This window comes from Drosophila hydei, unplaced genomic scaffold (genome assembly GCF_003285905.1).
Source record: "Drosophila hydei strain 15085-1641.00,03,60 unplaced genomic scaffold, DhydRS2 tig00008114-arrow-pilon, whole genome shotgun sequence".
In the NCBI taxonomy this organism is placed as follows: Eukaryota; Metazoa; Arthropoda; class Insecta; order Diptera; family Drosophilidae; genus Drosophila; species Drosophila hydei.
This window is the reverse complement of record NW_022045827.1, coordinates 3,250,291-3,277,788: the sequence shown is the minus strand read 5'-3', so window position 1 is coordinate 3,277,788 and position 27,498 is coordinate 3,250,291. Positions and strand designations below refer to the sequence as shown.

At 42.9% G+C, this 27,498-nt stretch overlaps 1 protein-coding gene across 1 annotated transcript in view; it reads right to left on the bottom strand.

The window, feature by feature from the left end:
- The window catches only part of LOC111599039 (protein dachsous), a 79,540-nt gene extending 52,704 nt beyond the window's left edge, over positions 1 to 26,836 (bottom strand). The window contains exons 1-2 of the mRNA XM_023314553.2: positions 26,620 to 26,836; positions 15,232 to 17,317 (exon numbers count right to left, since the gene is read on the bottom strand). Coding sequence (XP_023170321.2) covers positions 15,232 to 17,250 — 2,019 coding nt within the window. The 5' untranslated portion in view covers positions 17,251 to 17,317; positions 26,620 to 26,836. The remainder of the gene's footprint in view (positions 1 to 15,231; positions 17,318 to 26,619) is intronic.
- Positions 26,837 to 27,498: the final 662 nt, after the last annotated feature.

Sequence of the window (27,498 nt, the reverse complement as noted above, 5' to 3'; positions counted from 1 at the left end):
CGCAGCGCGGCTCGCAAAAATGTTGGCAATGTCTACAGAGCGAGCGCGCAGGGGGCGACACAGAGACGAGTGCGTGAGTCTTTTCTTCTTGGCTTTTTATTTTATATATAAGTATGGGAGCTGCTGCTTCCACCACTGGTGCTGATCGCGCACTGCTGGTGGGCCGCCTGGGCCTTGTGTCCAGTGAGAAGCCGTGGCCATTATTTGCGCCGTCTTATTTGGCTTTGACTCCTCATTCCGCCATCACATTCATATTTATTTGTGTTTGTCTTTGTTTTCGTATTTTCCATCTTTGCTTTCATTTATTGTGCGTTGCGTTTAATGAACTTTAGCAAATGTCGGCAAGAACTATGATTTGTGATGCCCTGTAGCCAGTAGGCGTGGGTAAAAGAAAGGGGTATTATTACGTAAGACCCAACAGGGGGTATCTCCGACTCTATAAAGAATGCATAACTATTTTGTCTGTCATAAATTTCAAAGCCATTTAAAGTTTATCTACCGTTAGTGTATGGGAACAATATATGAGATATGGAGACATTCAAGCAAATTCTGCCTGATTGGAGCTAAGTTATAGATTATTTATTTTCATAAATATCCATAAAGAAAGTGATTTGCCACCTGAAAATAACAAAAGACTTAGGCTAAAAACTTGCAAAATATTGAAATTATTTGAAGATATCTTACAAAGAGTATTACGTAGTCGCACAGCCTCAACTAGAGCACTCTCATTTGTTCGCGCTGTTGTTCATGCTTTGTCTTGTTTTCTTTTGTTCATTTCCAGGTAGCATTTGGCTTAGTAGCTAATTTGCATTTTTAATTTGTTTGCCGTTTCCCCCTGGAACCCGCCTCCAGTGATAGCCCCTGTAGCCATTTCCGATTTGAAGTCATTTGGAATTCATTTATTTGTGTCTAAAGTGTGTCCAACTGTCATTAAGAACGCAACATTTACAGGCGCTGGCAAATTATAGGGTCGCCCACACAAGAACAAAAGTTGCCAGCGCTCCGAAGAAATCCCATGAGAACGCATAATAAAGGAATGCAAAAGATCAATAATTGATTATGCAAAATGTTTAGCTAGTCCCAGGCACTCCCCATGAGCAACAATCTTCGACTGTGGCTATGGCGAAGACTCAAACTGAAGAGGGCCACCAATTTAACACGCACGCATCTTGACCAGCCAAGTGGCATACACCCGCTGCCGCTGTTGCTGTAGCTGCTGCTGCTGCTGCACGCTTAATGCGCATCAAGTTGGTTAATTTCAAGCTGATTGCCAACACGAGTGGAGAGCAAGGCAAATAGTTGCTGCTTGTATGCAAAATGAATGCAAGCGGACAGCAAAAGGCAGTCGCACAACAAAAGACTTAGGCAACGAACTTGCCAGCGCATTTGAAATTAAATGTTTGCTAATTTGCCCGATTGGTGGCGTGTTCGCTTTCGTTCTGCTCAAGGCAATGGCAATGGCAATGCCACCACCACTGTCACTGCCACTGGCAATGGAAATTAATACAAAAAAAGCAACAACAAAAAAATACAAACAGCAAGGCAAAGAACATAAGCTAGTAAAATACTCCAGAGAGTTTCCACTTTCAATTTCAGAGGCTGCATTCGACTCGTTTTCAGTTTGGCATTCGTAATGCCCATCGGCGCTGCCTAAAAATAGTGTTGAGCCGGAGCCCACTTAAGAGTTTGTATGCGTCGTCGCCGACCCTGCCGGCAGCTCATCCCCAATCCCCAGACGCTGCCAACAGGACAGGGACATGGACAGCGACAGGGACAGGAATATGGACTCGTATAGTCGAACCGAGCTCGGACGGCGACGGTCTGCGGCTTTGAGCTTTTTTAATTGTCGACAATGTTTGTTGCAGTTTTTAATGAAATTCATTTGTGCAACGATGTCGATTGCAACAGTCCACTCCAAGCCTTCGTGGCCTGGCCCTGAGTCCCTGCCTCGCTTTACCGCGTCTGCGGTTTGCTTTTTGGCTTGTGGCTGTTCCCTTCGTTCCGTTCGTTTGTTTGTATGTTCGTTTGTTCGTTCGCCTGGGCACATTGCGACGTGTCCTCCAAATAATTCATTAACACTTTGTCTTGTTAACTTTAATTTGATGCTGCTGCTGCTGTTGCTGCTGTTGCCATGCCCCATAGTCTGCCCCTTTGGCACAGTTTCAATTCCCTTGCAACGCTGTTGCTGACAATTTAAATTGTGCTTCGAGTGAAGTTTATTGCGTTGCTTGACAAATACTTTTTCGGATTTCGTGTAATCCAAGTATTTTCACTTCTTTTCGACTCTTGGCTCCTCCTCTTCGACTTGTGCTACTCTCTTGACTCATTTAGTCCCCTCTTACCGCTCTAAGCTCTTTGCTCTCGCTCCTTATCTCTTACTGCCTCTTATCACCTCCGCCTCCTCGTACCCTCGTTCAATTTTCCAGATTTTGTTAGCTTAGTTTTTGACCAAGAATCTCTTAATCCACCTCCCATGTGTATAAAATTTCAAACATGCCAACATCGATCCACTTTCGTGTCCATCAAGCATGGCCCCCGAGACGAAGCCAAGCCACTCTGCTGCTTCTATGGAAGTAAGGACGTTTATGTGCTCACTCTTTCGCACACACAGGCTATCCCGCTCACGCTCAACAGTTGGTAATCGGATATTTTTGTTCCCTTTGCTGCTTAATGAGTTGTATGCACAAATTTATGATCCGGTGGGCAGGCGCAGTTCTGTTCAAGCATTAGCTTCGATATACATATAAGTAACTATATATATGTTATATCTCGATCAAATCGAATATAGCTCATCATCAAAGTACAGTTAGGTGGGCAGCTAGCAGTTGATTGATGCCAATTGATGGCCCGTCAGAGGTTACAATTCGCTCACAAATTCGACTAACGAGCCGCACAGCCAAAAGACGTTATAAATTTGCCAATAAACACCAGCCACAACAACAACAACCACTGCAACAAGCATAAAACAACTTGAAAAGAGAGTTGCAAATAAATTTGTTGAACTTGTGCATAAAATGAAGCCACAAAAAGTCAGCGGAACAACTGCAACAACAACAACAGCTGCAATGTAAACAGAACAAATGTGCAACTGGCAGAGAAAGAAAACGAAGAAGAAGCAGATGTGCAAAAAGAAGAAGATGGAGAACAAGAAGAGCAGGAGAAGTGCATAAATAAACGTTTAAATAAAGCCAAACGGCAACTTCGACACCCTGGCCAAAACAGTTACTTTTTAATCGGCGCGTTGTCCTCGACCACAAAAGTTGGAAGTTCAATTTGCCAGCGCATCTGAATTTAAGGCTCAATACGCCACAGCGTAGCTTCATGCCACATAAACTATAAGAAAAGCAGCTCCCCCGCTGCCCCGCATCGCACTTGGCCTGCCAGCCAAATTAAAATGTTCTTTCAACTACGAACTTTCGACAATAAATTGAATTGAACAACAAAAGCAGCCACAGTCAGGCAGGAGTTGGGTGGCAGACACAGTGAAGTAGAGAGAGGGAGTTGGGAGTCGGGATTCGCGGTTTAAGTCAGCTTTTGTTGCTGTGCTGCGCTGTGCTGTGCTGTTGCCTTTGGGTGTCTCTGGCAGAGCGCAGAGTTTGGTTTGTCTGGAGTGTCAGTTCCAGCGCTGGGCACTGGTCAAAGACATTTGTCATGTCATTTGTGTCCGTGCAGGAAACGACATGCGTGCTAATGTGTGAGCGAGACGAGCGAGGGGTGGGCGACTCGAGGGCTGGCAATAACCCAAAAACAAAATAAAAGAAATAAGGATGAGTTTATCGATATTAAAAGATCAGAGGCGAAGCGGGTGCAGTGCGGCCGCTCAGCCAAAGCGAAAGCACAAAAGGTGAAGCAATGCGAGCAGTAGAAGGTGGAGTAAGGGACGGTCAACAGAGGGCACGCATACACTGAGAAAAACACAGCAGTGAACTGTGTATATTTAATAAAAATAAAATATTGGGAAACTATGATTAAACTGAAACTTTTTTAGCTGTGAATGAAGAGCAATATGAGAAGAAGAAGAAGGCCTCATTTGCAATATAAAATTAATTTGTACTTAAATTAGCCTTGGCTTTAACTAATATATAGTAGACATATCTAAATTCATAAATAACACATCACATCAGAGAAGATTCACTCAAAAATAGAATATTTAGTCTATGAAATATTTTGAAGGTATTTTATAAATATTCAATAAAATTTATAATAAATATTATAAAAATATTAAAAAAAATATAGATAATATTTTTTATTTAAAAAATTAAAATTTACATTGCATATTTAGGTTAAGTTCAGATGCCAGACATAGCAGACTATTATGAGTCATTTTTCTCTGAGTGTAGGGGCAGCCCCGCTATAACTTTAGTGTTTTTGCCGGTGTCACAAGTTCGCGCTGCGGCGATACACGCATTTTTTGTGTGGTTATTGAGGTCGCTGCAGTGCGAAGCTGAATGCGGGGATTCCGAGTGGGATATGGAGCTTGCTGGAGAGGTTGGAACTTCGGAATCGGCTGCGTTATCGCTTCACAAATTAACAATCAGCGGCAATAAATGTTTGCGTTTGTTTATGGCGAACCATTGGGTTCAGCAACTGGCCCACAGGCTGTGCGGTGTGAACTTACAAGCCGCTGTATGTAGGAAGTGTGAGCGCGAGTATGTGGAACTCCTTGGTGCTGCTTTCCTTATCGGGCTCGGAGAGTCGGCGCTTGGGCCGTCTTTTTGTGTTTAACAAATTCAATTAAGCATTTTAATATCTCTCTGAGCCGAAGTAGGTGTTGCCCATTGGGTGTTGCACCAAAGCGACACTGAAATATTAACTTGATTTAATTTATGAATTCCATGCGGACAATCGAACGACTCCGCCACACAATAATTCAATTTCAAGCGCTTTCATTTCCGACAGTAAGAACTGCGCTTTTAATTAATGCGATAAGCAGCCACTTTCGCAGGCGGCACAGCTGAAACAGAAAGCGACGCGAAAACTTGTTCATAGAACTGCAGCAAAAAGTATCGATAGCTAAACTGGATTTGAAAGCAATTTTCTTCTATTACAACAAAGACATATTCTTGGTTACAGATCACTTTGAATTATTCTTTATCTGAGTGTGCTTTGTGTGCTTGTGTGTAATCGATTATTATCGATTCTTATGATCAGGCATCAGAGTCGATTTGATCTTGTTTCTATCTTTCCAAGTAGAAGCTAACTATGAGACTGACATATTAAATGTATGAATAACTTCAAAAACATTTTCTTAAATTCTACATCCAGTATCGATAACATCGATAACATTAAGAGTATCTATAATACACATTTGGATTATCACAATATACTGTTAAAACAATTTATTTTTAACGTAATATTTTGTTAATCAATTTATGCCTAACGATATATGGTATAGATTATCGATATTTATTGAGCATATTTTTTTGTAATAAGTTAAATTATTTTAGATTAACCCTACAGTATCGATAATCGATATCGATATTAATGTCATCAATGCCAAATTTGGCACTGCCTGAGGACACCTTCGGCAACAGCTTGGCAGATTGCATTTCAAGTGCTTCATGTTTGGTCAACTTTCCGGCTGACCCTGCTCAGCTGGGTTGTCTAGCATTGGGCTGTGTGTTCTATTTCGCCTGCAGTGCTTGCCCTTCCCCAAGGGCATGCCAGAATCGAGAAGCGGAGCACAGGTATCGAGTAGCCGAGTTGGCAAGGCAGTTGGGTGCGCGCCGGGTTTCTTTTTTGCAAATTGCAACTGCAATTACTTGAATTTGGCTGCAAACTTTTGTGTATATACATTTTTTTTTCATTCTTGTTTTTGAATTTTGTTTGCGTGCTGCTCCCTTTGTAATTTGTGCTTTGGGTTTCAATCAGCAATTTTGCTTTGTTATGGCCCTTAATCAATAACTGTTGCGTTGTGTCCGCTCCGGTACCTCTCTCAGCCAACCAGCAACAGCCATTTGCTGATGTCGTGGCAGCTCATCAACAACTTACAAAGTTGCAGTTTTATTGCCACCGGACGACGGCGACGACCACGACGATGACGGCGGCGGCTGCTGTAGCGGCACAAACAAAGTATTATTATGTTTTCCGTATTCTCGGCTGCCTCTGCCACTTTTTGAGTTCCTTTTTTTTCGGGTTGAGTTGAGTTTTTAATTTTGAAGTTTTTCTCTGTTTTTATATACATTTGCAGCATGCATGCATCGGACGTAATCGAATGTTGTGAGCGATAAAAGCTGCTTTGGCATTCCGATTGTTTTTTGTGCTTCTTGTTGTGGTTGTTGTTGTTGTTGTGGTCAGCACGCGCTTGATTTATGGCCAAGTAGCCCACTGGTAGCGGCTATCGGCTATAAACACTCAAATCAGCTAATCACTGTGATTTCTCAGCTCTAGCCACGTTTTGCATAAGTCACCTAATAATCAGCATAATTCATTATTTATATTTATGCGCTCGCACCGCCGCACTGAGGCATTGAGCCAGCCACCGAATATACATAGATCGTTAGATCTTTGTGTATATATTTTGTTGCTGTCTATCGTATCTTCCATCATCGTCAGCGTCGTCAACTCGACAAAGTGCCAACAACGGACAAGAGACAACAAACAACAAGCTGCGAACAAAGCCTGCCAATGACTGTTTAAAATTCAAAACGGCGTATAAAAAATAAAACAATTCTAATGTACGACTAAGAGATACTCTGTAATAAATTAGTATTAACTCTAAACTTATTTCACTTTTTATTAACTATAGCTCGACATAAGTTTTGTGATATAAGATGCAAATGTTAGTAGCTATCAATACATCAAGTCTTGATTTATGGAAATTTGATCGATATTTGCACAATCGAAATATCGATATATCAATTTTTCCAATATTTGTAGATAAACAGAACGAGTTTCTTAAACTGTTTTATTTTTATTTATATTTACCATCTCAAATACCCCCTCCATCGATGCTGCTCACGGGGTATAACTAAACATAAATACTTGTATTTCTTGTATCTATATGTATCTATAAATATGCTTTTTGCTTTTCACATATCATTTTGGCATTAACTTCTTTTCACGCACACACACACACACGCACACGCGCACACACTGTGGGCACGTTATAAAAATGATTGACAATTTAATTTCCAAGTCCGTTGCGGCTGTGGGGGATTTAAGAAATATTTGGCTTTGATTTGATATTTGGTTTCTTATTTGTTGCTGTTGGCCTCATAGAAAATATGCAAATCCGTACACATGTTAACAGTCCGCCGCAATCTTTGTCTTTCTATAAGCTCTTTTTTTGGGGGGAGTGCGCCATCATCATGGGCACAAAAAATGAGAATTATTGTTAGAGTATTTTGGCTGTCCCTGGACATTTGATGGACCAACAATGGTCGAGCAAATCAAACATCTTTTCAGCTGAGAGCAACCCACACGCTGCGGAATTTAGCCGAAATTGTGGTCAGATTTCGATTTGCAGCGTGTTGCTGCATGAGCCAAGGCGGAAGCTGCAGCAGCTGCTGCTGCAGTAGAAATCGCGAATCAGCTAAGGCACAACTAAAAAAATCAGTTAAAAAGGGTGCCACGAGAAGAGAAAGACAGAGAGAGAAAGAGAGAACAGGACGACAAATAAGCAGGCGTAGATGAGAAGCACAGAGAAACAGAGAGAGAGAGCGAGCGAGAGATCGGCAAAGGGCGCGCTGTGGCAACTGTGGCAAGATGCACGTATGCAGATTGCTGGCCAAGCTGGCTAAAAACTAAGACTCTGTAGGATCAGCGAGGTTTTAGACACTGGCACTGGCTGTGGCAGGGATTTGAGTATGTGTTTTTTTTTCGGGCTCAGTTGCCTGTTGACTGCTTTTTATTTGTCGCTGAAATCTTGTTTGCTTAAAAGTAAAAATAATTAACTAATTAAAATTGTGAACTCGCTTGTTGCAGTTGCTGCTGCTGCTGGTGCTGCTGTCCGCATGCGGCGCTATGCCAAATAAGCAACAGCAGCATCAGCATCAGCAGACATTAGGGCCAAATAAGCTGGCAACTGGCAGCATTTTTTAGCTTTTATTTTGCTGTGGTAAATACTTTGACTGTGCAACGAGCACTTCGACTGCGACGTCGACCCGACAACGATATGCAAAAGCTATCAACGCTGCATCTTGCCAGCCAGCCAAGCCGAGTTTGTGTCCTCAGTCTTTCGTATTTCGTCTGTAGGTACTTGTTGCTGTTGCTGCTGCTTTTTGTGTGGTTCGTTGCCTTGTGGTTTTTGGCTTGTAAGCTGTTGATATGCTCATTTAGAATCGCACGTTTTTTCAGCAGAAGTTGTTAAGAACACAGGCAGCAGCAGCAGCAGCAGCAGCAGCAGCAGCATCAGCTCAAGTGCGGACGACGGAGGTAGAACGAGCTGCTCAAAAGCCAGCGTTGATTGCTACTCCATATGCAAATGCTGTTGCTACCACACAAACACATACACACACACATACGCATCTATATAGAGACACGCACTTGGCCTGACCTCCAACACCAATTGGCCAGGCCTAGACTTAGTTGCCCATCAATCAACGCACTTTCAGTTTTTTTTTGCTCTCAGGTAATGGCGGCTAAGAGCGGTTTGAGCCGCCCCAAAAACAAATGGGGAAAGAAAAAGAAAAAGCCGCATAAAGTGCTAGGCGGAACGCGGCTGTATTGATTTTGGGCCAGGGACAGAGTGGGGAAATGCTTGACCAGCTAATGGACAGCGAGACGAGTTAATTGTTTGAGCTGCGCACACTTGACAACGCAGCTCCAGCTTCAAAACCAAGTCCAGCCTCAAAAGAAGCTATTTTGGCCAACATAACTGAAATTGACGGCGCATTCAGGCAAAAGGCAGCAAAAGGAACAGCAGCCAGGCATATTTTCTGCCTGTCTTTCAGAGAGTGAATGTGATAGAGAGCGAGTGATAGAGGCAGAGGGTGACGGAGAGCAAGAGAGAATGCGCGCGAGTGGCGGCGGCTATGCAAATGCAGTAGCCAATGCCCTCGGGTTGTTGTGATGTGCGCGAGCGAGCGCGCGCGCCCGTTCCTTCACAGTATGCAGCTCCTCGTTGCGAGCAACAGTCCTAACAGCACTTCTCGCTGTGTGTATGTGTGTGCGCTTTAATTGCACGTTTAAAGGCAGCTACAGAAGCGGCATTTACTAAATATGGCCACAGCCAAGGCAGAACTTGCAGCGCTGGCCAAAAAGCGCCGCCTGCACGCGTGTCTGGAACGGGCTTTTGGGCCACAACTCCACTCAGAGAGTCCGGGCCTGTTGTCGCGTTTGGGCTGCAAATTGATGCGCATTTGATGTGTGATGACGACGTGCATACACACACACGCACACATGCGCAAACAGTATCGACTGACGCAGTTTTTCGGTCACTGGCAATGCAAAATGCAAACGGCGACGACGACTGCGACTGCAGCAGCGAGTGGTAGAAAGCCGCTCCTTTTGGCCGCCTGGACTGGCTGGCTGCCTATCAGTTAAGGTTTATTGATGTTTTGATTGTGATCAGCGCTTGTGGCTATTGTGGCTCGCTCGCTCGCTTGTGGGCTGTTTGCTTGCTTCATGGTGTTTGTTATGGCTGCCTCTTCATGTCGCTGTCGCTGTCGCTGTTATTATTACTGCTGTTGTTACTGTTTCCCCCTGGTTGCTGCATAGCAGCAGCAGGAAATGCGATTATCTGGCGATTTTTAACTTTTGAAAATTGTGTCAAAAATTATGTTGTTGTCCCGCCGCCTCAGCTCGCCGTCTGTGGGCGGTTCGAGACGAGGCACAAGAACACAACTTAATTAATATATATTAAGCGTTTTAAATATCAGCGCCAGTTGGTAGCACAAATAGTAGCCGCAGCCACTGCATATATTAGGCACCCCGCAAACACAAATACAAACACAACAAGACAAACACACACACACACACATACTTGTTGCATGGCTCTTGTAGCTCGTTGTTTGCTATGATACAAAAGACAAGTACTACAAAATATCGAACCCAAAAACCGGCTCGGCCGCTGCGCCTGCGCCATGATTTTCCAACCATTTTGTCTCACACACAAACACAGCCACGCACAACTCCTCTCTCTCTCTCTCTCTCTCTCTGATATACAGAGAGAGCGCCACTCAGTTGAAGCGCTGAATTTCTGAATGACAAACGCTGAATGCGCCGTTGCCAGCAGCAGAAACAACGTGCAGCAAGTGAGGTGAATTCAACAAGCGCTCGCTCTCTCTCTCTCTGCTATGCTCTACTGTGGCATTTATGGAATGTGAGCGCACAAAAATGCGTTAAAGGTGTTTATAAAATTAAAATTGTGCAAAACAAGTTGCGTACGCAGCGTCAAAGAGAGCAAACTACAGAGAGAGAGAGAGAGAGAGAGTGATCGTGAGTGGAGAGTATTATGCTCATGGAGAGAGAGGTAGAGGCGCAGAGATAGCGAGAGCATGTGGCAGCAACAGAGTCTGAGCTCATGTTTAGAAAAAAGTGAATTGATGCAAGAGACAAAGAAAAATTGGTGCACAGCAAACGCATACGCAGCAACAGCTAAGGGGTAGGGAGACAGAGATACAGAGAGAGGAGAGGAGGTAGGTAGGGTAGGGAGTGGGGCACTGTATGTGTACTCGATGGCAAAACCTGCCACTTGCACCCTCAGCGCAAACCAGTTCAATGGCATTAGAGAAGCGGCCACATAACTTGCCAAATGGGCAGGCCCAGTTCGTAGATAGAGGTCCCCTCCCTGCCCTCTATCACGCTGCTCCCAGCAGCTGCCACTTTTGTAATTGTGGGAGCCTCCAAAATGAGATTTACGTAGATTAGCCAAACAATGCGAATTTACAACAACAATCACAACAACAACAGCAAAAGTAATAGCAACAGCAACAACGGCAAAGGCAACAAATGCAACTAATTTCAGCGCCGGCTGCTGCAGCAACAACTTTGGCTGCCAATCTGCTCCGCGTGCTGTCCGCCTGGGTGGGTGAGTGGGGGCTTGGCGGGGAATCGTAGCGGGTGCCAGCCAATTGCCAGCAACTAGCTGCAACAACAACATGTAATTGCATGTAATTTAGTGTGTAACTGCAGCAACAACAACAGCAACAAGAGCAACAAATCTGAGATGACAACAACACGCTGAACAAATTATGTTGTCTTAGAAATCAACTGACTGCTGCGAGGGAGGCAGGGCCACGAGAGCGGAGGGTTAGAAATAGTAGAGTGGGCACGGAATAGGACGCTCCAGTTGGCGCTCCACTTTCGGACTGTGCAGCATTCTCGCTGCGCAATTTGCATAATGAGTTTTTAATTTTTCATTTCAATATTAATGCCGACTGGGCGCAAGTTCGTTGCCTAAGTCTTTCGTCTTGCGGCCCGAATTAAAGTGTAATTTGGTCAGCCATTAGATGGCTGCCAGCCAGCCCAAAGTAATAGTCCATCTCGAGGTCGCAGTCACAGTTGGAGTTGGAGTTGGAGTTGAAGTCGCAGTCAGGCGGCATTTGATCGCCTCTAATTAAATAGCATTTCCGCTCCCGCTCGAAAATGATATAGTTGCTGGCAAAAAAGGTGTGGCCTAGATGGGAACGGCAGTGGCCCGTCCAACTGTCTGCCTGTTCGTGTGTAGGGCATAAAATTAAACTGAGGGCTCTGAATTTGGTGCAAGCATTAGTATGGTATTGGCCAAAAATTTATGGTATTTGATTTGGCTCAACAATTTGCATGAGCTGAAGCAGCTACTTGAAGAACTGGGCCAAGCGGCTTAAGCTGTAGACTTTCAATAATGGGCAATTTTCTTTATGGGTCAGGTTAAACATTTTAGTTATTTTTTCTCTCAAAACATTAAGTTTTCGACTCTTATGTAAATTTACAATAAACAAAAAATTATTTTTTAAATTTGTCTGTGGTGCAAACTTCAACTCATCATACCACAGATCTTTGAGTCATTTAGTTTACAGAATTGGCTCACTCACTTTTAAAGCTGCTTCATAATAGCCAGCTCGTTAATTTGAATACCACCTTGAAGTACAAAATGTTTTGATGTCTCAGCCACTTTTTTCCTAGGCTAAGCTATTTGTAAATAATTATAAACTGTGTGGAATACTAATTATAATACCAGAACTTTCGCTGTGAAACTCTCAGGGCGCTCTGTTAACTTTCGCAGCTCCAGCTTTGGCATATTTTTGTGTGCAGCTCTCTAGCTCAAGGATGGAGAGAGAGGGAAAACTTGCCCGTTGTGTAGAAGCAGCGAAATTAAAGTCTGCGACTGCTGCGGCTGCTGCTGTTGCTGTTGCTGTTGCTGCTGAAGCTGCAATTATCCTCGATGATGATGGCGAATTCCATTCGCAGCTGCGCTCAGCTCTGTTGTCGGCCAATCGATGGAACGTCGCGTTGTCCGTCGCCCAGCCCCGAGCCGTACGGCCTGACCGCCCTGCGCCCACGTGCAGTGCCAAAAGTCGAGCAAACAATGACGAGCAGCTGGCAAGTATTTGTTGTTCTCACTCGCTGGGCGACTCAGTTATTTTTCGCTTTTGGCTTTTTCGGTTCGGAACTGGCCCGATTCCCAGTTTGTTTTAGTCAAATATTTGGCTTTTTGTTTCAGAATTGTTTCGGTTTATTGTTTGTTTGTCTTGCCCAAACTCTCATATATTAAATATATTACGAACTTTTTTTTTTTTCGTTTTGGTTTTTTAATTTTCTTCAGTTGTGCGCCATAAAAAATGTTTAGTTCGTCGTGGTCGGGTTTTGTCTCTCAGGCCCTTTGGAGCTGCTCGTTGTCTGTTTTTTTTTTTTTTTAGCTTTTTTCCTCTTTTTGGTTTTTTTATTATACTCCAAATTCCGATTTGCGTTTTTTTGGAGGTAGCTTCGACTTTTTATTGTCTTCACAACCACAGATTGGCTTCAATATGAAAAAGAAGTAACCCGAGCACAGCTCCTCTCTATGTGTGTGTGTGTGTTTGTGTGCACCGAATTTAGCTTTGTTTTTTTTTTTGTTTTTGTGACCGCCGATTTTATGATTATGGAAGAGCTCCGCGCAGTTTGTCTACCCATCGATATAGCTATCTCTTTCCCAAAACTCTAGATGTATATCGCAGACTCAATCAGTTGTTATGTTTTTTTATTATTATTATTTTTTCTCTTTTTTTTCATTTTTGCGTGAGCCAATTATGCGTTTTGTATTTCGTATTTTGTATTGCTTTCTGTGTCTGTGGTTTAAATTTTGCTTCGAGGGCCGGGACGGGTAACACCGAGACGCAACTGATTTTCTTTCATTGTAATTAAGGAAACGTGACTTTTTTCAGATTTCATCGAAAATATTGTTGTTGTTGTTGGCACAGAATTGGCCAAGTTGTTATTTCAAATTGTTGTTGTTTTGGGCCATCGTAGGCTTTAATTTCGTCCATCTCTCGCATTTGCTGTTTCTCTTGTTTTGATGAGATGTGATTTGATTTGATTTGATTTGCGGAAATGTCTACGAGAGCGCCCAGTAATTGGTCGTAGACAGTGAAACCCAACATTTTTGACTTACTAATCACAGGAAATACGAAAATATTGCCAGCTAGCTCACACTTAAATCACTTATAAAGCGCCTAACAACACTGGAAACTCAATTATTTATAAATATTTGCATATGAAAAGTTAGTCAATGGATGGGCAATGCACTACAAGACGTTACACAACACTGAATAATCTAGCCAATACAACTAAATCGAGCTAATTTAATTAATGAAATATTTAATTTATGAAATATTGAATTCAAATTCTTTCTACCTGCCCTTTACAACATCACTTTACAACACTGAAAATGCTCTAAAAAAAAAAGGTAATCAATGTTGTTTTTATATCTGTTGCCCGTATTTATAAATTGTTTCTGTTGTTGCGTTGAGTTGAAACTCGTGTTATTAAATTGCTGAGAAGTTTTTTGGAATCTAAGCAACATTTTTAGTAGTTTTTTTGTTTATTTTGATTTCATGGGCTTCTTTCTGCTATTTGCGAGTGGCGCACAGCGAGAGACAAGCGACAAGAGAGGTCACATTTGATAGTCCGAACAAAATCTTGTCGACGTCGCGTTTGTGCCTGTGTGTGTGTGAAAGAAGAAAAAAATGGGTGATAGAAAGACAAGAGTCTGCGACGGAGTTGGAGTTGGAGACTGAGAGCCGACCAACAACAGCGAACAAAATGCCTTCGTTAAGCGCTAGAAACGGTTTTAGGCCCCGGCCTCATGTTGCTGCTGTTGTTGTTGTTGTTGTTGTTTCAGTTGTTTCTTTTTGGTTGCCCATTTGTTTTGTGAGCGGGGAAAAATGTTATAAAAATGTAATTACCCGATGATGAATGGATTAACTACAAAAGAGTGAGAAGCCTGCATTGCTTCGGGTGCGGATGGTAACGGGGGCACAACAGGGGTTGGGGGCCTCAACATGGTGGAAACGATTTGGAATTTGACTGCCTAAAACAGTTAACAAGGAGGAAATGCCAACAGCCAAGCACCGAAGCGGATGTACTCTAGATGTCAAGTGCCGATAGCCTATTAAAACAATACAAAGTTGGAGGCAGCCATTGATACAGTCACAACTCAATTATCGATAAATAACTAACGATATTTGCTTATCGATTATTGAGGCTATATGGGCTATAGACTATAGGCATCATTATCGTGAAGCATTTTTACTAGAACTAGTGACTCTCTACCCAATTTGACTAAGCTTCTCAATTAGGAATCCTAGCACAATTAGCTATCAGGATTTGTTTCTATTAAAAGCTTAACTGACTACATAAATTCTTCTAGCATCTCATTCACAGAGCTGTCCACGAGGTATTACAAACTTAGACAAATAGCCCATAGGGCCTGCCCTTTGGTTAGAGTATGTGCACAACAAGCTATGCACAAATGTGTCTACGAGGCATAAGGCAAGCGGCAAGCGGCAAGCGGCAAGTAGCCGAAACGACAGCCACCGCAATTCCCTACGGATGTCGATGACTGAATGATCGGACCGAAAGTTTTGGACTGCGACTGGGTAATTGATGCATGAGATTAGTTTGGGTTTCAAGTACGTAGAAAATCCATAAGTGACGCTCGTTGTGTGATTCGAGTCACTTGGCGAGTCAAGCCAAAAAAAAAAAAACAACAATAATTCGAAAATGGGTCAAACAAAAGCTGCTGGATGGATAAAAAGATGGATAGAGCTAGATACAGACATATGTTCGCCTGTTCACTTTTCAGTTTGAGGTAGGGGCTTAATGACTCACCTTGAGTATACACCTGCCCACGGGCTCGTTCTCGGCAACGGAGACGTTGTAGAAGCTCTGGTCGAAGATCGGTTCGTTGTCGTTGACATCGTGTATGGTGACCAGCACCGTGGCCGTGGAGCTGAGCGGCGGGTGTCCGCCATCCCGAGCGATCACCGTCAGCTGTGGCACCGGCTCCGTTTCGCAGTCAATGTGCGAGCGTGTGGTTATCAGACCCGTCTGCGCGTCAATCTGGAACCACTGTGCATGCGTGTCGGGCGTATCGGCCAGGGCATAGCTCAATGCCGCATTGTTGCCTTCATCTCGATCTCGGGCCATGACCTGCAGCACCGAGGTGCCCGGATCGGCTACCTCCATAACGTTCGCATGGTAAACATCCTGCTCAAACTCGGGCGCATTGTCGTTGACATCCGTTACTCGTAGAAAAATGGACTTGGTGGCATGCAGGGGCGGCGTGCCCTTATCCGTGGCCACAACGCTCAATGTGTAATTGGAAGTGGCTTCACGGTCCAGCGGCAGGTTGACTATGACCAAGTAGATGCTATTGTCACGCGTGGTCAATGCGAAATGCCCATCGCCACCGTTCAGCGAGACATTCACATTGGCGTACTCCGTCTTCGAGTCCGGGTCGTGCACGGAAATGCGAGCCACAAACTCGCCCGGCTGTGCCGACTCCGAGATCTTGGGCGAGGCATCCTCGCTAAGAAAGATCACATTGATCGTCGGCTGATTGTCATTGACGTCTGTAACTCTTATGGACACGAAGGCTGTCGTCTCTAGTGGCTGCTCGCCATGATCCTTGGCCACGACGACCAGTTCATGCAGCTCCTTGGTCTCAAAGTCCAGCGGCTTGTTTATATAGACGGCACCCGTTCGCGCATCAATGCGAAACATTTGCTCCTTGTCGCTCTGCCTGCGATTGATGGCATACTCCACCAGGCCATTCTCATCGGCGTCCGTGTCGGAGGCGTATACCTGGAGCACACTGGTGCCCACTGTCGCATTCTCCGGGACCGTGGCAAAGTATCGACTCTGATTAAAAATCGGCTGGTTGTCGTTGACATCCTGTATGGTTATGTTGACGGTCATCAGACCTCTCAGAGGCGGCGTCCCACCGTCCAGAGCTTCTATCAACAGACTATACGCGGGCGTTGTCTCCCTATCCAAGAATCCGCTGATCTGCAGATCGAGATATAAGACGCCATCCCGTTCCCTATGCGAGGATAGGCGGAAGGCATCATTCACGTTCCCGGAGACAATATTGTAGCGCTGCGTATTGTACGGCTCCAGATCCAAATCTCGAGCCGGCAGCAGCGTGCGCTTCACCTCGCGCGGCGTATTCTCCGGGAACTCGATGTGCATGGCCGGCTGCGGGAATGTCGGCGCATTATCGTTCTCATCCCGCACCGTGACCACAACACGCACATTCAGGCCACTCAGAGGTATGGCAACGAGGCTATATGATGCCCGCGTCTCTCTGTCCAGGCGCACCTTGGTGCGTATTTCGCCTGTGGTGCGATCGATGGCCAAATCCGTTTCGACGCCCGCCTCCGCCACAATGATGTAGGGCGGGCCGCTGTCTATGCTGTCAAAGTCTCCGATATAACCGATCTGATGGTCAATGGGCACGCCCTCAAAGACCTCCAGACGACGTTCGCGCTCCTTGTCCGACGTGCCCGCTGCGCTGCTGCCGAACAGGCTGCAGGAGACTAGGAGCAGCCAGAGCAGCGTCCAGCTCCGGCAGCAGCTGTTCGTGTTGGCGGGTAATGTTGACCTTGAGCTGTGCCGGCCGCGTCGCCGGCATCTGTGAAACATTGTGTAATCTTTCTGGGGCGTTCTGGGCGTGGCACGCCGTCTTGTGTTTGCTTTGCTGTTGCTCTCGCTGCTGTTGTTGAAGTTCACAGAACTCGACGTCGAACTCGCACTCTTAAACATTTCGTTTGGTTTTTGGGGCTTGCTGTTGCTTTTGCTGTTTTGTTTCTTCTTCTTCTGGTTTGGGTATGCTGAAAGACCCAACATGGCGTTATTCGCATATCGCCGACTGCGTATGCCCTACGCTACGTCCAGCAGCAGGCGCCATTTTGTGCTGCAAAATGAAAAGAGAACAGATTAGTTAGATGCCAAACCGAGTATGTTCAGGGCATACATTAGTCGGCTATTCCCGACAAGCTTCTTTGCTAACATATTCCCGACATTCCTTAGTCAAACATCTATGCTTAAGTAAATGAACCAAGGCTAAAGCTCTTAGTAAACAGTTCTACATATATTTTTATAGACAAATGGTATGCTGTAAGCATAGAGCATAAACGTGACCAAGTAATCCCTGCCCACGCTTGGAGCAGGCCTGGTGACGTCTTGTTTTTGGGGCCTTTTGATAGATGGCAGCTAATAGACTGATAACTGCACTAACGCGCTTAGCAAACTGATGAAGCTCATCACGTTGATGGGCCGCGAGCGGCTTACGCATTGTCCAAGCATCTGCAGCGCAATTTGAAATTCAAACGAGGAAAATGCCGCAAAATGGATACAAAACCGAAGCTGAACGAAATGAAGACAAAAGAAGCTCCAGCATCAGGCAACAACAGAAACTACCTGCGTAGCCAAAAGGTTCAAAGGCTAAAAGGGTCTCAGCTCTGTTCGGCTCTATGCTGGTCTTTCAGCTGAAATGTTGACGTACTAAAACTGATGGCACACACACATACACACACACACATAAATACTCAAACATTTAGAAATCGAACAAACAAAATACAAAACTGAAATTTTTATTGTGTTGAAATTGGATTGGATAGGATGGGATCAGCCACAGAACAGCAGAAAGATATGGCTTAGAAGAAGGGAGGGGGCAGAGAGGGATAGAGGGAAAGAGAGAGGAGAAGCGGAGAATGAGTGCTGGCCAGCAAATTCGTGGTCAACAATTTAGTTAACAAGACCATGACTAACACTTTTCATATTCGGCACATTCGAGTGGCCCCAAAAAAACACAGAAAAATACAACAACAACAACCAGCTACGCGGTGGCTGCTGCAATTTTAGAGATTTTTCTCGCGCGATAAGCAAAAAAAGAAAAGGAAAAGGAAAATGAAAGAACTTAAAATACTTTCAGCGAGTCTGCTCAACTTGCAGATACGCTTCTTAACAGGTTCTACGAATGAATATATTGCGATCTTTATCTATCATTTATGGGTTTGAGTTAGGGTTCACAATTTTTTCATCTATGAGATCAGCTGGGTACATAAATATATAAAGATATATATTGATCTTTCTTGTATGCTAAAGAATGAATCTACAGTTTGTGCGAAGAAAAGTTGAGCCACAAGAAACATTTTCATGACTCAAAGCTCAGCTCACTTTAAAGCCAACCTGCTCAGCAGTTCCTTTCAAATACAGGGTATATTTATGATTATTAGATTGTTTCAGCAGCCCGCAGCAATTGGAAATGCCCAAAAAGAAAAGAAATTTGTTAGTTTCACATGGTATTTGGGTTCGTGATGTTCCTCGCCATAGATATGTATCTGGTAGTGAGGGAACAAAAAATGCCAGCTCATCGCGCGATGATCACAACAGGATCAAAAAGAAAGCGAGCAATTAAAAGTGAATTAATAAATGGACTACGGTAGAGGATTGCATGCGAGCCGTTGCTGCTGCTGCGGCGGCAGCGGAGCTCAATTATGTGACAGCTTGAATGCCTGATTGATATAACGTAGGGTATGGGGCAGGCTGCGTGTCCATCAGGCCGTCTAATAACTTAATAATGATGGTCAGTACCTTCCTGGAAACGCAGCCATGACATGAAAATGTAATTTAATAAACTGCAAATGCGAACCGGTGCAGCGGGCCAAGCGAATAAAAAAAGCCGTAGAGAAGAGCGAGATATAGAAATAAGAAAAGATGCATTAGACATGAACCCCCGGTTCTGGCTTGAAGCTCCAGCCTGACACTTGACGGGGCGCATACGCAAATTACCTCTGGGAGATCGGAGACGAGTTGCTGCAGTAGCTACTGCGGAAACGTCAGTTTGATTTGCACTTGTCATAAGTTTAGATGAACTGCTAATACCCAAACACATTAGAAAGCGCACCACCAAGTGGTTGCGTGTGTGTGGCTCTGACTGCAACGCCACCAAGTCCACGCGAGTGTGTCTAATATCAAATGACAAACTTGTAATTAGACATATTGTAGTTTGGGCTTTGATTTGTCTGACCGTCAGCTCCTGAGCATTAAAAGAAGAAAAAGAAGAATTATTACTTTTCCTGGGACTGTCTTTCTGTTTTTCTCAATTTTTGTTGTTGGTATTTTACGAGCTTTTGCGCTCGTAAAGGCTGGCGTTAATAAAATCTACTTAATGGCAAATAAAAGTTACAACAAATACTATATAACCATAACTCCATCAGAATGGAATACATATAAAAAACAATAACGAAATGCGCATAAACTTTACGGCTCAACTAATTAGCCAAAGGAGGGGCAAAAAGTCGAAACACAAAAGGAGAAATAAAAGAAAAAACCTGAGTAAAGGGAAAGAAAGCCCCGTAGCACTCGCCAGACTGCTGTGCACAGTATTTGCTTTGATATCAAATAAACTGACGAAAAGCAGGCGCTGATCAGCCAACCATGGCGCCGCAATTTGGGGCAGCCAAGGAGTCGAGCAGCGCCCGTCCAGCTGCCAGGCAGGAAGACGTTTTAAATCACAGAGCCAGCCGCGGACACTGCCTTTTACATGAGCAGTACACATGTTTCTGCTATCCAGGCGCTCACATTAATTGCTTATAAAACCGAACAGAAAAGAAAAAACTAAAAGAGGATGCTAGCTTTGGGGTTGCCTTGGCTTAAATACTCTTACAGATTTATGGCAGATGTAAACTATAGTAATCAGATCCTAGTAGCCACGCAGTAGACAAAAAATCAATAACCTATAATATTGCTAGCTATCAAAAATATGCTGCTCAGGGCAGAAGTGCAGTTCTATGTAGCTCTATAAAGTTTTTATATCAAAACTCAAATGTTTCTATAAAAGCTTTGCAAGAAAATCTAATGAGTTTTTGATAATGCTCTTAGCTTCAAGAGCACATAAGCTATATGATATAGTAAACTGATTCAGTTGATATTCATCAAATACCTTTCACAACATACCATAACTTCATTAGAAAACAAACTTCCTATAGGTAGACAGTCAGCGAATATGGCCGCAACGAGTCACCTTTTCGACGTGCAATAATGTATATAAATTATGAGTTGGAAGCTGTCTTTTGCAATGGGTAACACATTGCTTAACACATTTATAATGCCCATTCAAAGGGCATAAAAGAAAAAATTAACTGATAATACGGCTGAGCACTGCAGAAAGGCCAGGGAAACGAGACAAAAAGTCAAACTTGTCTGCAGTTGTCTGTTGTTGTTGTTACTGTCACTGTTGTTGCTGTTGGGTATTCATGATTTAACTTCAAATTATGCAAAATTGTTGTCTAAAACCGGCGGCTAAGTAGGTGGTAAGTAGCGCTTTAGAGCGTGTTTAATTAAATGTTGAGTAATTTATGAAATGTGCGAGATGGAGCTGGGCACATGGAGCCAGTGCTCACTCAAGGGTATAGAACAGGCCAGCGAACGAGGGAGCGGCCAGTGGGGAGCTGAGTTGTGGGGGCTGTTAATAAGTTATTTCTAATGGCTTTCTAATTGCCGTACAACGTCGAGTCGGACTTGTGGTCGAAGCCATAACAGCAGTAACATTTTAATTGTTTGCATATTAATCGAGCTCATTTAGATGCAAATCGTCGTCTTGCATATCGTCCATAAAATGAGTTGCCGTGAGTTGTTTGCAATCAGCCAAGCAGACAAGACAGCAAAACATGCAGACAGTTAGATATTTAAGAAAGCGTGAAGTTCGCATGAGATTTTCCGCAACAAAAAGTGCGAAAATGCAAGTGAAGGTAATTGTGAACGCCCCAACAGCTAAACAACTTCAGCTGACCAACAAAGCACGAAAAAGCTTTTCATTTTCATTACAGTTTTCGCTTTCAAACAGCAGTACTCCAAAAAAGAGGGGTAACTGAACGCCAACTGTATATTAAAGTACAACAATCGATAATAGTAGGCGTTTTCTGGTCTGAAGGCAATTTGGTTCTTGGTAAAAATATTACGGTGGATACTTATGAATAGATTTAAGACATAAAAGTTGAAGTGCAGACAGCATACTAGCTTAATTATCGATATATTTTCTATTAATTTACAAGCAAATTTATTTTAATTAATTTTTTGTGTGTTTCGTTAACAACCTCTCTTGGCAGTAAATACCATGTTGGCTACTTTGTTATTGAAAAATGATCAGTAAACGATATTAATCGATTTTAATCAATATGATACAAATCTCACAAATCTTATGGCTTCGCCATTAGCCACCTTTGGCTCTAAAACATATCCGCTTGTAGATAAATCGGCACTTATCGAACATGATGATAAACTGTAGATACTCTCATCTAGCTAAGTATCGAAATTTACTAAGCACAAATTACTTTCAATCAAAACTCGAGTTATCCATATTTTCTTGCAATTAGCTGTTAATGAAAATGCTTCAGTTGACAGGAAAACAGTTGGAATTGGTAACGCAGCTAGCCAGAGAGGCAGCAAAACAGTTGATTTGTCTATATTTAGCTTTGCCTTTGCCTCTTTTCATATTAAGTGCCATTAATTAGCGGCATTTATTATATTATTTATCATATCTTATCGGGAAACAGCGTCCGTCAAGACGTCAAGTGCACCAATTTCCAAAGTGTAAGAAAATATGAAATGACGCTCACACAGATTACAGATTGCCCACAAAAACCAAGCCCCAAACTGAACCTGAACCTGGCACTGAGGCTAAGGCTGAGGCTGATGCTGATGCTGAGGCTGAGGCTGAACTGGAATCTGAATCCGAATCCGAATGGGTTGCAGGTTGTCATGTCTGTGTCTTCTAATCTTGAAACTGTGTGCGTCTGTGTGTGAGTGTGTGTTCTGCACCTGCCCCACGGCTTGGTGTTCTCATTGCGGTTTATGGCACTGCGCCCAGAGAGATCTTTCACAAATTTATATGGGGTATTAATAGATTTGCAAGAACCGGAAGCAAAAGCAAGTATAGCATTATGGATCGTATTTATATGTTTTTCTCTTTCTTTTTTTGCTTTGGTTTTGGGGGTAGCCAAAAGCATTTAGCAATTATTGTCATGGTCAGTGTGTGCCTCGGCCATTGTTTGGCATATTTTATGGCCATCATAAAACTGCAAAATCAGCCAACGAAGAAGCTAATCTTGTGTATCGTTGCCATAAACAACAAGCACATATATGCGGCCCAATCGAACTCAAAAATAAATTTGTAACGTTTCGTTATATTTATCGCATTTGAAATGATGCTGTAGACGACTAGTTTAACTCTATAAAGAATGCTGGCCCCATTAAGACAATCAAATTATGTAGACTGAGTGTTTATGAGCTCGATCTACAAATGCAAATGCAAACTGGCATCAGCACGAGGGACGAATACAAAGCTCTGCCACACCGAAGCCACAGATACACTTGTTACACCTCAACAACTCTATCGCTTTACGACTTTGGGCTTCATTTGATATCTCATTCAGCGTGCAATATACACACGCACACACTGAAATGCTGGCGGCACATGTGGATCGTAAAACTAAATTCCAAACTAAACTAAATCAAATATGGACCAGCTGCCTGTTCGGGCACGTTTGATAGTCATAAGATAAGATTCAACTAATTTAAAAATATATTTTTATTACGCACACGTTTTTCGATTGCTGCTTCAGGCAACACAGATCTATAATTAGACCAGATTCTTTAAATACCATTAAAAGAGAAAGAGAGAGGTCTCGGTATTGCGAAAAGGGTCGTTAGAGAACCTGATAAATCTTTGTGGTTATCTTAAGTTATTTGGGGGAAATTAATGGTATATAAAAATTTATTATATAGAATCTATATAGCTAATCAATTTTTTTTCTTAATATATATAAATATATATATTTGTGTTTCTAAATAAAATTAAATTAAAAAAGAAAAATTTGTAGTCGAAAAAATCGACTGTTAATTATGTTCCATAATATATATCCTATATACATACTACATATTCTGCAATTCATATAAAAAGTTCATCGTACTTGCAAGTTCGCTGCCTAAGTCATTCATTTTGGATACCTGCAAACAGGCCAATGCAAGTTCGTTGCCTAAGTCTTTCGAAAGTGAACTATATAAAAGAGAAACGCAAGTACGTTGCGTAAGTCTTTTGCTATGGATTTCTTTTGAGGAGTAATTTTGTTATTTATAATAGTTCTAAGTTTAGGTAGAGGCCAATTGTAATATGAATGAAAGATTCCCATTCCCATTTACTGACAATACTTCTAAAAGTCTCGTCTAGGATCCACTAAGTGCCAGACTACATCAATCAATAATAATTACAAGACACTACTCAACGACTTTCGTCCTCTGCCTGTTCTCCAGATCATGCCCTACTCCATCTATTGGCGTTGTCTGGCCAACTGAAACTGCTCTGAAATTAACAATGTTTATTGTTTTATGCTTTTAATACGCACAGAGAAAATATTTATGCGTAGTTAGCACGACTGAGCAGCCGCAGGCACAAACTCAATCACAATCGAGCAAATAGCCAAGCTGCAGAGCTCCCCAATCTCTAGACTGTTGGCGGATGAAGACACTTGCACAAAACGATGAACATATTCCAAACTTAATCACAGGCTAGCACATTCGTATGTCCGCGGTGCCAACTCGCATGAGACTCAACAAAGAAATTAGCGCTGAGCTGAGGGCAAGAGTCGAGCGGGTGTTTGCAGCAGCCGCAGGAGCAGGTGGCCAGCATGGGCATGGCGCGAAGGCGGGGGACATGCTGATGGAGCCGCTGGATACGGGTACTAGGTCTGCTGCGTTGCTTTTCCCGAACAGCGAACAGCGAACCGCGAAACGTTTGCAACGGCCGCTTCCACGTCTAATGTAATTTTCTTGGCACGGCGCACGAGGCGCGCGTGTGGTCTGCAAAAAGGGGGCAGCTGCACGCCTGATGCCCGTTGTGCGTGTGTGTGTGAGTATGCTTGTGTGTACGCGGGGCCGGGCAAAAATAGATTAAAGCGTAATTTTTGTTTGTATAGCGCTAAGCATTGCAGCAATTAGACGCCAGCTGGGAGGGGCGGTCCGAAGTCTTCAGCAATTTAAAGCGCATTAAATTGCGTTTTGCAAGTTCGTTGCCTAAGTCTTTCGTTATGTCGCACCGCATACGTCACAGCAATGGCAATCACCCGCATCTGACGCACTGGCGCAGAAAGATAAAAAAACTGAAAATGAAAAACAAAAAAAAACATGCCAGAGACACTCTACCGTTAGGTTGCTGCATCCAAGTGCCGCCGGCGCTGATAAGGCAAAAATATGCAGAGCAGCGCAGCAACGCGGCAGCTGCAGCTGTGAGAAGCGTGGAATGAAAATGGGAAATGAAAATTATATTTTCTTCGCTTTTGCTGCCGCTTGCCGCTTGCCACTCGCCTTTGGTTCGCCGCCGCCGACAATTGAGAGAACTCGGCGATCTTTTGTTTCTCTCCGTCCCTCTTGCTCTCCCTTGCCCGACGCAGCGCATTTGGAAGGAAGTGTAAATTAAGGGCCATAAAAAAAAAAATGAAATCCCCCGTTCGACTCGCTGCAGCCCATTGTTGGCCCAAATGTTAGAGCCATTTTCAGTTAGAGTCTCAGCTTGCCTTAATGTCAAGCTATTTTGGCTTTTAACAGCAGCACGAAAATTGGTTTATAAGTGCCTACACGCACCACGCACTCACACTCAGACACACTCAAACAGTTTAGAGCGACTTTTTGTAATTATTTCATATAATTTTCAGTGGAATTTTTAATGCACTTTAATGGCAAGAAGCATTAAGAAATCCGAGCACGACAACAAATACTTCCTGAGTATTTTTCTTCAACTGCTTTTTATGACGTCCCAAAACTCAATTTGGAATTACGTGAAACACCTAGATGAGGGGCGCTTAAAAATACTTGCAGGTCTTGTCAGTAGATTTTCCAGGAATCCGCACGTTTGGCGACACTTTATGCAGGCGACTCACGTATCGCCCGGCTAGATAACGATAACTCACTGTTCACCTGGCCTATTGAGAGATTAAGTACCGATATTCTCTGGTTTGCTTGTAAAACAGGTAGAAAATCAGAACTCAAATATTTCAATACGAAAATCCAGCAAACTGTATTTGCTTTTCACATTTTCCTCACACAACGTTTTTCTTCCCTCAAACAATGGGCAAAGCGGCAAATGAAAAACATTTGGAAAAGAAATGACGTAGAAAAAGAAGAAGCAGCAGCAGGCATGTTAAAAAGCAAAGTGTGTTTGTGTGTGTATGAGAGTGTGTGTCTTTTCCCCTTTCGGCCTTTTCATTTTGTGTACACATTTCGAGTCTACTTTGGCTCTGATCATTTAACGAGTCAAATTCGATTACCAATTTGAGTATTTCAAGTTGTTTTCACTGCTGCCGCTGCTGCCGACGCAACTGTTGTTGTTATGCTTGTTATGCTAGCTACCTTTTACCTGGCTCATCTAATTAGGCTAGCGAAAAGCAGCCTAAGCAGCTAGGTTCGATGTGTACTAAACGAGCTTCTTGCTACAGAATGAATGAATGGTGAATAATATGAGTACTTTGATTTGAATTATGCGAAGCAGTAAAAGTACTTAATATAGTATATAATATTTTTCTGCTGATTGAAGATTTCCGTTTGAGTCTTATGTGTTCCTTGATCAGCATTCTTTAATGACAGCAATGCGAATTCCTATTTGAAAATACTTATAAGCCATATACAATATACCAGAGATACTTTTGAGAATGTTTTTCTCACTTAGAAAAGTTAAATTTGTATTAAATTCTTCATTCTCTGATTGGAATTACATATTATATGCAACGTATATGCTGTGTGTGAGTAGTAAGCATATTTAGATGAGTTTCTATGCCGGACTCCAGACTACTAGACGTCAATTGAATACTATTCATATTTAAATGTAAGCTTGGTTGCTTGGTACTTCAAATTGCATATATTTGTATGAACACAATGCATGTCATAATGAATATTTTACATACTTCAATGAGTACTCTGCAAGCATTGAATACTATTCTCATGCTTGGCATACTTTGATAAGCCTATTACTTTTGTGCAGCCTATGAGTATTTTGTCTATATATAACCCTCCTAACTACGCATTATTGCCATGAAACTAGAAGGATTTGGTCAATAATTTTTCAACTTGGCAATACGAAGCTTTAGCGCTTTAAAAATGTCACTTGTGTACTTATGTATTATTTATCCTTTTTATACTCTCTTTATGCTGTGTTTTTCTTACATTTTGTGGCTAAATGCTGTCAATATTTTTCACCAAAGGCGCAAACAACAAAACTTGCTGCCTGCCACTGCCACCAAATGCGATGTTGAGTCGATTTGTTGTTGTTGTTGTTGTTGTAGCTGCTGCTGCTGGCCACACGGCCAAAGCGAGCCAAAAGAACTCGTTTGACTTGTTGAACAATATTTCTTTTCGCCTTTTTCTGGTTTATTTCTTTTTGTATTTTTTCTTTTTTTTTCTTTTGATTATATATTTTGTGTGTATTTTGTTGTTGTAGGGTGCACACACATATACATAGAGAGCGAAACGCGCGCACACTTGCACACACACACACAATCACGGAAATTCTTTGCAATTTAATTAAAATGCAAATATAGCAATTTTCTCAACATTCGGCATTTATTAACTCGAAGCCCACTCCGAAGTTTTCCCAAAAACTCAGTCAGAGACTTGAATTCAGATTCCGTTTATTTGCTTCTTATTGGTTTTATTTTGTTTGGCTCTTTTCCTTACATTTCTGCTGCACGGCGAAAGAAAGAAAATAGCGAAGAAGACGACGAAGACGAAGAAGACGACGACGACCGAGACGGCGACGACGGCGACGACGATCGCGACGAAAACAAAATAAAAACGCGGCGACAAACGCTGGCAGATGTGAGCAGTTGGGGTTGGGGGCTAAAACGAGGCGGGGCAAGCGCAGAGACCCGAGCGCCTACTGTGGGTTAGAATTTTTCTTTTGATTTCCACAGCGAATTATAAAACTTTCGTTTGCACACTTGTTTGTCGCAGATACCGCTATTTGGGCACTTGCCTGCACTTGCACTTGGATATCGAATTATCGATATCGTTTCTAATACCGATTCGACAGATTCTGCAGACCAC